The 12,276-nt window shown below is 44.4% G+C and overlaps 1 protein-coding gene across 3 annotated transcripts in view; it reads left to right on the forward strand.

Moving 5' to 3' along the window:
• LOC101064995 (ephrin type-A receptor 7) overlaps window positions 1–12,276 on the forward strand; it is a 102,632-nt gene that overhangs the window by 59,789 nt on the left and 30,567 nt on the right. For all 3 annotated transcript variants that reach the window (XM_029844923.1, XM_029844924.1, XM_029844925.1), the window contains exons 4-5: window positions 3,855–4,010; window positions 9,779–10,108. In XM_029844923.1, coding sequence (XP_029700783.1) covers window positions 3,855–4,010; window positions 9,779–10,108 — 486 coding nt within the window. The remainder of the gene's footprint in view (window positions 1–3,854; window positions 4,011–9,778; window positions 10,109–12,276) is intronic.

Raw genomic sequence — 12,276 nt, forward strand, 5'->3', positions numbered from 1 at the left:
GATGGCATCAACCACACGCGGCACATCAGAATTAAAAGCTTGTGTGGGGGAAGGCAGGGAGGATACACGGCTAAAGAAAGTGTTGTTAAAAATAATTCAGGCATCCTGTCTAAGATCTGATCTTTATCTCACATTTCTTTTAATAAATGAGACATGACTTTTCTATTTCTGAAGGTGTAAAAAGGAATATCTCATAAGTAGTATTTCGATAAGGAATCTTTCCTTTGTGTGCGATCGGATGATTGATGTTCCAATGTTCCAGCATTCCACCGTTGTTTCCCCAGATGATGTCATTTTCACTCCCTGTCACTGCTGCTCCTACTTCATCTTCATGCGTTATGTTCTCACACTTACGTTATTTTCTGTTCCTGTCATGCGAAGGAGTCCATTCTGCCTCCCTCCGATGTTCGGTTCTTTGTAGTACAGGCAGCCTCCTGTCTCCCCATCTCTGTCACCATCTCTCTGTCTCCTGCTGTCTCTGTCTCTTGCAGCAGTTGGCTTCCTTTCTCATCCTTCTCCCCACCCTTCAGGATAGTGTCGCTACATATCTATATTATTATGCCTTGAAAAATATGGTGTGCGCTAACATTTCCATTTTATGGAGACTCCCTGTTGGCATGTGGGACAGGTTGATCAGTTGGTTGGCCAGCTGTCCTGGCAGCTCCCTCCTTTTGTGTCTCTATTTATTCCAACCTCTCCATCTCATTTCCTTCCCCCACCTAAGACATTCAGATTAATATACATCTTTCATGGCGGTCCATAAGAAGAAAGCCATCTGGGCCTTGGGACTAATTACATTTCTCTCAGTACATGTGATGTAAAACCACAGATAATTTAGTAAAAACTCATGTTTATTTCAGTTCTCTCCCCATGAACCATAATTAAATGCATTTCTTTGTGATATCCGATTCTGCCACACTATTCTGACCTTTTTCACCTCCACTCAGAATTCTTTCACATATCTGCCTTTAATTCCAATTATGTTTTGTTGCATTTCTGCCCCTGTTATACTGAGACAGACAAGGTCATCAATTCTAAGTTTTACATCAGCATTCTAAATTAAGTCATACAGCAATTTCATTCGGCAGATATTTGTGTCTTAATCAATATAAAAAATGTGCCATGTCAAATTAAATTAAAAAAAGCAATCGAAAAAAGCTCTATTGAGTCAAGTGGCCACATCTATAAGTGCACTGTTGGAGATATTATAGAGATTCCATATCCTCCCACTGACCACAAGCTGCGAGTCTATTTTGACTGATGTGACCTTTCCTGGCACCGGCTGCTGGTGCTGCCTTCAAATGATGTCTTGCTGTGTCAATGATGGGCAGCACACATGGGCAGCTCCTTTTGTTATCAGAGCCTCACATATTGTCGTGATCCAGCCCTATCATTAGACACACATTTTCAAGTTGGGCGAGCAAAGTGTTATCCATGTGGAATTCAAGAGATAATTCCCATTTCCGTCCATCCGTGAGCATGGCCAGCATGCTTTTTAAGCACGATAGGTAGAAAATGCAAATCCTGTTTCTATTCTCATGGATCTGTGCATAATTTTCTCTTGATTCGGGCGCTTTGCTTGCTTGATGTCCTTGGCATGCTGAGGGAAGGATAGTGGCAGCACAGTCCGGAACAAAGAGGGTCTATTTCAGAGCTGCTTGACTGCGTGTGTGTGGGTGTGTGTGTGTGTGTCCATCCTCACGCTTGGCTGTGCTGTGAGCTGAGAGCAAGAGACTTTTCTCTGTGTAATGACAGATATTAGAAAGTCGATTACAAGGTTCTTACCGTCCCGAGTATGAAGCTCACAAACATACACGGGTGTCTGCTGCCACATGCACGTATTGACTGTGATCGGTGTCAGGGGAGGCTGAGGAGGCCCGCTAATCAATATGTAATGGCACTACCCTTTTGTGCCATTGTGTGTTTGTTAGGAAGGCTTGAATAATAAGACGTATCACTATTGCACTTGAATCACGATGAACACCTTTAATGCCAAAGCTTTTCAAGGGCAGCGGCTTTTGTGTTCGGGCCTACTTCTCCATTTTCTCCACAAAATTTAACTGCATCAAATGCAGCACATTGTTGTACAGGACAATGAGGGTACATTTAATGACATCAATGAATGTGGGTAAAATTGTTCATGACGTCTGAACTTCAGTTCATTGTAACTGATTTAATTTTACAGATTAAAGCTGCCGATGTCCTGTTCTCAAACCTCGATTCTGACTCCTGGATTAACCCACAAACTCCTCAGAAGAATACAAATTTGTCTGCCAGCATGTCAATCCTCCAGAATGATGTGACATTAACTCTGGTACAAGGCCTCTAAATTCCCCAGAATTCCCCAGAACTGCAGGACTCGCTGGATCTGCCGTTGCCCCTTTACACTTACTAGGGGTCAAGATGGGACCTCCATGAATTGTAAATTCGTCGGTAATCTGTGCCGAAGCTCTGTCAGATAAAATGTCATTAGCCAGCGATTAGTCAGGTGATTGGCCTGGATGGTTTGTGCAAAGTAGCATTTTTATGGATACCAGGATTAAAGGTTTCGAAGGTATGTGGGAAAATGATCAGTGGCAATATTGTGGCTGTGAGCTGGAAGGTTGAGCTGGAATCAATCCTAGACTGTGCTAATGACTGCACCACCCAGTCACCATCACTGGTACAATCCAGGGTAATGGAATGGCTCCGCGAGGTGATGGATCAGGTCACAAATTTGGTGCTGTGTCTGGTATTTTCACACAACCAGGGAAGCATTAAAGCAGTAAATCACATCTCCTGGCCACCAATTAGTGTTTGTCCTTCTCTTTTTATTTGTTGCTGTGTGAAGGTAAGACTGTATGCTGCAAAAGAAAAAGCCACAGTTCTTTCTAACCTATTTCTGACCCAAGGCAGAATACAGACCACCGAACAAAACTACAACATATTAAACAACATATAATATAAACCAACACCCCAGATAAAACATACATGTGCTGCGGTTTGTTTGCAATTTCTAAACTGGATCATTCAGAGTGAAGAAAGGAAAGGAAGGAAATGCAAAGTAACATGATTTTACAGAAAGGGAAGCGTGTACCAGAGCCGTGGACGCAAATGTGACCTCAGAGACAGGAGGCGAGCACGAGGGCCGGAGCCAGCTCTATTATTTCACACCCATTATCACCAGCTCCAAAAGCACAGCAAGTGGAAAATGAAACCGTATACAGGGAATGTGCAAAATAACCAGTTTTGCTCACCGTGCGTCTACGTGCTCCTCATTGTCACACTCGAATCAATAAGCCTCAATTACATGGTGTGTATTTTCGGTGTGTGCCCACGGCCGGTAATGGAAGCTGATCACCCACGTCCTCACCTCTGTCGGCCTCTGTCACCTGTCAGAAGTCGCCTGTCGTGGGAGACGGCGAGGGAATAAGATTTGGCTATAAAGTGAGAGGAGCTGTCGTATGCAGCTGTGTGGGGGCACGAGTTTAGATTCATTTCTTTTCATTTGCTTCACTCTTCAGTCAGGGGCGGAACTTGGAGGTTGTTTACCGAGAGCAGTCATCATGTGCAATGTAAGAGTTGTTTGTCAGAGAGGAGGAGAACCTCCCCTCCCCCCCCTCCCCCCACTTTTTCTTTTAATCTCAGCCTTCCTCCACTTGCTTTATGGTCTCCTTCTTATTTTCCCCCTCTCAGATTCGAGCTTTTTTCACAGGTGTTAGAATGCTGCTGAGCTCAGTGGACTATTGGAGTTTAACAACAGACATGAATACATGAATACGTTAATGTGATTATTGTAATAATGATGAAAAATCTTCGTTGATTTCCAAGCAAATGGACCTATTCTAACCTGCTGCCTTTCTGTCCATTCTCAGCATGTCCACCTGGGTCCTACAAGATGTCCTCCAGGCAGCAGGAGTGTTTCCCCTGCCCAGCTAACAGCGTGGCAGATGAGGATGGATCTGTGGTGTGTGTGTGTAAGGAGGACCACTTCAGAACACCCCTGGACACCCCCTCAGCACCATGCACAAGTAATATTCTTGTCCACCGTTGTCTAAAGTTTGATGTCATGTTTAAAGTCTGCAACTTTTCCAGGTTTATAAGGTGGCTCTGTGTGTCACATCCAGTCAGAGGGACACACAGTGAAATGTCTCCTGGCCGCTCCTAAACTGGTCTAATTGGAGAAACATATGAAATATATAAGAGACATATAACAATAAGAGAAACATATAAATAAATTACATGGAAATGATGAAACCTGAAAGTGCAAAGAATGTCTGATAAAGTAGCTAAAGAGGAGCTCTCTGGAGACACTTGTCATGAAAATAGCTGATCCAAAAGCAGGAGGTGATCTTCTGGGTTAGAACACTTTCCACTGCACCGCTGTAGCAGGTCCTCAGGATCCGTGTGGAGACCAACTCACCCAGACCCAGAACCCCCCCCCCTCAACCCGGTTAGGGTTAGTCTGCAGTCCAGTATTTGGAAGGTGATGGGGTGCCCCATAATGACCACTTCACTGTATCGGTTTGGTGACACTTCTCCAGTAACGGGCCTGAGCTTGGCGAGGGATCTCTGAGAATACAAAGACTCCCAAGTTTCTCCATGACATTCAGTATGTGGGTTATCATCAAACTAACGACGTCCAATCAATATCTGACAGGAAATAATGTGGAAAAACCACAGATGTCTTTAATATGAAACAGTCGTTATTTTCTGACTCGCTTGCTTGTCCGAACAATAAAACATGCACAATCCGCTCAGTGGATCAAACTTCCTTATCATTGCTGACAAGAATTATCCAATGAGAACTATTAGTATCAAAGGGAAAATGTTTAACTACTTGAAATTATCAAGTAGCTAAGGTTTCATTTATGTTTCATTTAGCCTGGAAGTGCGGCAGAGTTTGGAGTTCTGGAAGCTCGTAGAGCTGCAGTGACGTATGACACCGACTCATTTGTTCAAATGCAAATTTGTATAGAGAAAGCATCAATAAAACAGAAAGTTAAAAGAAATAATCTCATTATACAGAATGTTATTGGGAGGAATTCGCTGGAGGAAATCTGTCCGTTGCCATGGATGCATATCTTATCAGACGCAGCTCCACAAAACCTTCCTACATCTTCCATAATCTCGTCATCACTCATTCCATTGTGCTCTATCAATTTGATTATTATTTTTAGCTATTATTGTTGATAAAGGAGATTCGTATTTGTTAGCCTGGAAGGCAGGACGGTTGCCTGGCACCTATGAGCCGCCTCCTGCCAGACCTATTAGCCTGATGGGATAACCTGACCTTCACACTGTCCCTTTATCCACCTTCCCCCTCACCTCCTGATTGCCTCTTCATCTGACCTGAGCCGATCCCTTTCAATGCTCCCGCCTCCAGCTCTTCTTCATCATCAGCTAAACTAGCAGATCTCCGAACCTTCACCTGTCCTTCACCTTGGAGACCTCGCTTCTCAAACCCGACACGCAGGAAGCTCAAACCCAAAATACACCAGGGCTTCCTCTGAAAGAGGCCATCAGAGGATCAATGATAAAGGCGTAAGGAAGATCTTCCATGTGATGATGCGTCTCTGTTTAATAAACTAATGTAATTAATAATTATAGCGTGGAAATGAAATCTGTACAGGCTTTGACAACAAAGGTATTCCTCATTTTAATTTTCTAATTTGGCCTTTAATTTCTCCCAAACTAGGAGCAGCCCTCCAGCTTCATTGACAGTAATGGTATAAACAGATTATGCTTCCATTCCATCCACCCCTTTAAACCATTTTATCACCAATCCATCCTTCGTGCCTGCTCCTAATATTGGGTGCATATCCATCCAAAAGCCCATCATCCCTCCCTCTTCATCTTTTTTTTGCACACTCCTGCACCTTTTCCTACAACATTACTGATCCATTTTCAGCTGGACATCCATTACCTCACCATGCACGACACCATCCCCGCCTCCCCCCACTCTTTCTCTTTGACCTCTGAACACACACTTCCTCCATTCGCTCCATCTGTCCTCTTAACTCGGCCACTCATTGCTCTTATTTCTACCACACTGCCTTTTTCCATTCCTCTTCCTCTCCATCCTTTCGCCCATGCCTATTATCACCCCATTCCTCTTCCCTATGCTAAACCGGAGTCTCGTCCTTTTCTCCTCCAGCGACAAACTACAATTTCATCCTCGGAGTCCATACGTCACCCAACCATCCCTCACCTCTTGCATTTTCTCACCCCTCCCACCGACATGACTCCCGTTCCTCTCCAATAAAGATGCACAACAAGGCTAGCTACACAAAGAGCATGCAGGGTAGCCTTATTGATCCTTGCATGGAGCTTATCGCTCTGTAAATTAGACAGACGATAATAGACTCTATAACCTCAAGTCGTTAGGCCGGGGGGGGGGGGGGGTTGGTGGTCGTGAGGTCCTTCTTCACAGTACACACATACCTGTACACACACTGTACGAGTAAGGGAGTGTGGCTGCTCTAGCTTCTATGCTAACTGCAGTAGAGGGGATGTAATTGCATTATTGATCACCAGGTTCTGTGATCACTCTGAGATAACATTTATAGCAGCCTAATGACCAAATTAATTATCCTATTGATTGGGTGATTATGATAATCCCTAGATTTATTTAGTCCACTATATGGTTTTGGGGAAAGTGCAATTTTTCAGAATAAAAGACATTAGGCCTGATAAATGAGGTTCATTATGTGAATATAGATATGTCAGAGATTAAAAGCTAATTGCTGGTACGACTTCTCTTTGTTTCTGTTTGCTTTAATGGCAGAGGAGCGCCCCCCACAGATGCTGCCTAAAGCAGAACAAGAGCAGGAATTTCAGGAATCTCAGTCTGTTGGGATCTGGGCTGAGAAGTGGAGGGTTCTTGGTTCGAGCCCCAGGGCAGACACAACATGGTACCTTGCTCAAGGGTACCTCGGCAATGCTTTAAAGCTGTTGTGGCGGCTTCCAAGCATTGCCAAGGTACCCTTGAGCAATTATTTTGTGTTCTTAATATGTTGGAGACCATTAGTTTTGCTGTGCAGGAGCAGCATTGGTACAGGAACAGCCCTGTTTCACTGCAGTTATAAGACAAATTCCAGCAAAATAATAATCAAGAACGTTCAGACAAAAGAAAGTACTTCACTTTAAGAATTCAAGGTCAATCAGTCCAGAAGATTTCAAAGACTGAATGAATGTTTAGTGCAGTCGCGAAGACCAGCAAACACTTATTAAACAGGCTCTCATGAGGACCGCCCCGGGAAAGCAAGACCAAGAGTTTCTACTGCTGCGGAGGTGAAGTTCAGAGTTACCAGCTTCAGAAACTTCATATGAACAACATCTGAGATTGGAACGCACGTAAATGCTTCAGAGCTCAAGTAGCAGATGCATCTCCACATCAGCTGCTCAGAGGAGGCTGTGAGTGAAGCCTTTATGCCTGAAGCACTGCAAAGAAACGAGGACTGAATAAGACCAGCAGGAAAAAGATTGTTTGGACCAAGAAAAACAAGGAATGGACCCCAGACCAGTGGAAACCTGAACTTTGCTCTGATGGGTCCAGGATTGAGAGTTTTGGTTCCACCCTCCAGGTTCTTTGCCAGGCCTGGAAAAGATGAGCAGATGTTTTCTACATGTGTGGTCCCCACTGTGAAGGATGGAGCCTCCTCCATCCTTCACAGTGTGTGACGTGTCTGGGTGCTTTGCTGGTGACACGGTTGGTGCTATTTGCACTTAGTAGGACCATTGTTTGTTTCAACGGACAATGATCCCCCCCTTCCCCCCCAAACACACCTCCAGGCTATGGAAGAGCTATTTGACCAAGAAGGCGAGTGGTGGAGTGCTGCGTCACATGATCCGACCTCCACAATCACCATGGTCCACAGGGTGAAATCAAAACAGCCAACAAGTGCTCAGCAGCTCTGAGAACTCCTTCAGGAATGTTGGAACACCATCTGGACCAACACATGAAGCTGACTGAGACATTGCCTCCAATGTGCAAAGCTGTCATCACAGAGAAGAGAGGCCATTTTGAAGAGTGTAATACATAAAACATGCTTTTTATATCCTGTTGTGGTGTCCTGGTTTCGTAACGGTCAAAGAGAGTCCCAGCAGAAGAAACTGCAGACAGAAAGAAGCGTAGAATATCAAAAACGACAGTGTTTAATGTGCAGAAGCCAGTGGCAGACTTCCTATAGACGCATAAAGTAGCTGCATAAACCATAATGTGAGAGTTGTTAAAGTGAGTGAACAGACATAATTGCATCGCTGTTGACATTATTATATTCTTATATTGTCCACAGAACCATCTCCCAGAAACACCACAGGGTCTCTACACTGATCGGGCAAAACTTTATTGTCCGTTTGAACATGTGGCTCCAGGTCCCATAGTAAACAATCAGCCTCCTTCTAATATTTCTCTGCCTCATTGAGGAAGGAAACCCAAAATACCAGCTGCTGAGATAAAAATAACGACTGCCAGTAAGAAGTGGCTAAAATCCAGGTGACCGTGTCCGCAGTGCTATATCACCATGACCTGAGTGAGGAGAACAGATGGAGAAAATACAAAAAACATCTCAGGTTTGAAGATGAGAGAAAAATAAGCAAAATGGGAGCAAAAAAGCCCAGGCTGGAGTGAGAATAAGAGTCGGCTGTGTGTTCACACCGAGGTGGGCTCTGGTCTTATGTAACTCACCTCGCCACGTGTTTCCGTGAGCAGGACACAGCTGCCGTGTGTGGCGATGCGAAACGCGGAGCAGCACACCTTCACTTATTTAGCACACAGCACATACACACGCGGACACATGCAAAATTCATGGCCTTTAATGGACCTGAGCTCTCTTTAGCTTCGGGAAAGTGCAGGAAGGTCAGTCAGGACGCGGGGAGGAGACGTCCGCTAGCGTTATATTCCCAAGCTACTGAAACACGGGACAGAATTTGGAGCTGTTTTAATGTCGCGTGCCCTTTTTTTCTGAGGGAACAAACGGAAGCTGTGATGTAATCCACCTTTTAAAATTCATTCTTACACCTGGGGCATTTCCAACCATCCTCAGGACTAAATATTTATTAAATGGTTTCTGATTGTATCTCTAAATGTCCTCCGAGAATGCAGGGGCCTTGCTGGGGTTAATGCACACCTCATATTCACATTTTATATAACCTGCTTTGGGTTTTCTCTCATTAATCTTTCAGGTTTTGCCACATTTGCCCCTTCCCTTCGACCAAAAGTCTTTCTATTTCACAGCTGGAGATGTGTCTGGAATATCAGAGGGAGGTTTAAGTTTAAATCAGATACAAAGAGAGTTAAAAGCCTTATTCATGGCAGCTCGCCCTTATTCACCGATGCTAAGTGGATGATTTGTTCCACACAGCTCAGCTGACATTGGCCCAGAATGGAAAAACATGTTATTCATGCTTGTTAAGACAATACACAATGTCACTGATAAGCCAGAGGCTGAAGTCTTTTTTTCTCTTTTCTTATTAAGGTGAAATGGATGTTATCAGAACCAATTTCTTGTCTTCAAACCCAGGATAAAACTGAATTATCTTAGGACGATGTGCAAACTTCATGCAGCTAATGCCAAATACATGCACTCCATCAGGCAAGAGAAACAAGCTGAGCACGAGCGTGGAGCAGCTGTGTGTCAGGGTAGTGTTATTGCATTTGCTATGTAAAGAGGTTAGTGAGTATTACACCTGTGTTTTTGGGGTATTTCCATCTCTGCTAGTTGAAACGTTCACCCAATATTGTCTATTCCTGATTGAGCACCAAAATTAATATGAATGATTTCCCTTCCATCTTCAGGGCCCCCTTCTCCACCTCGAGACTTGATCTGCACCCTGAAGCAGTCGACGCTGATCTTGGAGTGGGCCGCACCGTCTGACACGGGTGGCAGGTCGGACCTGACCTACAGCGTGGCGTGCCAGCGGTGCATGACCAGGCACTGTGAGCCATGCGGGTCGAGTGTCGGCTTTGTCCCCCAGCAGGTTGGACTGACGGAGAGGACGGTGACGGTGGTCAATCTTCTCCCCAACACCAACTACACGTTCACTGTGGAGGCCTTGAACGGCGTGTCGGAGCTGCTGCCCAACAAAAGGTTCTTCACCCAGGTCAATGTGTCGACCAACCTGCCCGGTGAGTTTGAGAAAAATACCCTCAGAGCCACGAAAATTTTAAATCAAAGCGGGAGGTCTGCATTAAAATCCACATATCTGAGAAGGACGTAGCTAAAGTGCTGCAAATGGGTCAAACGGGGACACTCAGATGTCTCTGAACTACTTTTGGGCCACATTACACGTCATCCAAAAATGCAGTTTTAATCATCCCACTCTACCTTTTATCATATTTCTAGAACTTTTGGACTTAATTTAAGAGAAACTTTTTCTAATATTTCCTGCCTTGCTAAAAGGTTGTGTTAATGTTTTGTTAAGTAACCTAAATAAAAGTAAATAAATAAAAATAAATAAAAGACAAAGCATTCATAGGAATCCAGATGTGAACTCCAGCATCAGAGCCGAGCTTCAAATGCTGACTTGCACTGAAAAATACATGTCCATATTTTCATACATGTTCGCTTCCATAGTCCTGATACACATACACACCTGTGTCCCCTCTGTCCCCTGTGGACTACGTGGACTCTGAGACACAGCAGCTTCTCAGTCTGCTTGAGTTTCATCCACAGTGGATTCAAACACATACGAACAGAAGCTAACGGCTAACATGCACACAGAAGCTTTCAAATCCAACTGGCATCATATGAAAGCGCTCTGCATTACCGACCTCTTCCTGCGTGCCGTCGGCGCGCTTGTCACTGTAGACAAAGTGAGAGGTTTCAATAGTGGAGGTGAGCTCTTTCTCATCAGATGTCGCCTGCGGGCCATTAGCTGGCGGCTTCAAAAAGCACTTTGCCAAGTAGCTGGATCATCCAGCGCCTGCATTATTTGGAGGTGCTCGAGTGTGACAAGACCAAAAGGACAGGACACATACACACACACACAAACACACACACACACACACACACACACAAACACACTCTAAATGCAGTCAAACACGGGCTGCAAAAACCACCCTTGAAAACGAAGATTTTACAAATTCTAAAGTGAGCTCAGATGTGTGCAGCTCTGAGTGGAACAGAGAGAATAGTGAGCGATAGTGAGTGTGTGTTCACTGTTAATGGCAGATGTGCTTCCAGAACTGTGGGTAATGAATGGCAGACCGAGCGCTGCAGCAGCACCTGGGTTATTTCACGTGAGCTGTAAAAGAGTCATAGCGTGAAATGAAGTTGGAAATATGATGCAAGTGTAACATCTGGACATCCAACTGACCAAGAAACCAAAGGTCTGGATCTGAATGTGAGCCTCCAGTATCACCAGAAAAGAGGACTTTTTGAACTATTTGGCAAACATTTGGATTTTCAAGGACCCCGCACTTATTGTGGTTGTTTCATTTAAGCAGATTTGATTTCCTGGCTGCTGAACAAATTAAATTCAGTGTTTACCGTCAGTACCACTCCTGATAGATGTCTGCAACTCTTCCTGCTGCAACCCAGTTAATGTTTTTTTTTCAAAGCATTGGATACTGATACAGTTTAGAGCTTATGAAATGTGCTGAGAATCCATCTGGTGGAATAACGTAGAGGTTGTAGTCGGTGTTTGTGCGTTACTCTTGGCCACGAGTTGGATCAGTCTCTATTATAACCAACCACAAAAATAGAAATCAGGAAATATCCATCTGCTTGTGACAAGTGTAGCTGTGCTGAAGCACAACGGAGGGTAACATGGCTGCCGTCCATCTAGCCAAAACCCCCAAACTATCAGGGAAGGACGAGCCTGTGGTCATCATTTTCCCATCCCATGGGTCCTTCAGCCTTTTACTTTCATCTCCTCCTCCCTGTCTGTCAGCAGTTGCCATGGCATTGATTTGTGGTTATTATGTGGTATTAGGATCTGAGATGTACCCCTAACCCTGTCATCCAGAGGGATTGGAAATGGGGTTAGGCAAGTATGTTTGCAAGGGGTTTGAAAGGACTTTCAATGTCTGGGAAGATTTAGACTGACATTTAGTGTAGGATATCTAATGCTTCCTGCTTTCCTGTGTGGGTGGAGGGGTGTGGTGGGGGTCCTTGTCTTACTGAGCAGAAATCAAATGCTAGCCATATATAGATTTTAGGGCCTGGGGATAAGTGTCAGACCAGATTTGTAGTGGAGTTTGTGCATTTATTTTCTATCAAACTGACAGAATTAGCCAGTGATTCAGAGTGAGATGATCCAGGAGTCCTAATGTTCAGAGGTAATCACGCCAGC

The sequence above is a fragment of the Takifugu rubripes genome, chromosome 12 (assembly GCF_901000725.2).
Source record: "Takifugu rubripes chromosome 12, fTakRub1.2, whole genome shotgun sequence".
NCBI lineage: Eukaryota > Metazoa > Chordata > Actinopteri > Tetraodontiformes > Tetraodontidae > Takifugu > Takifugu rubripes.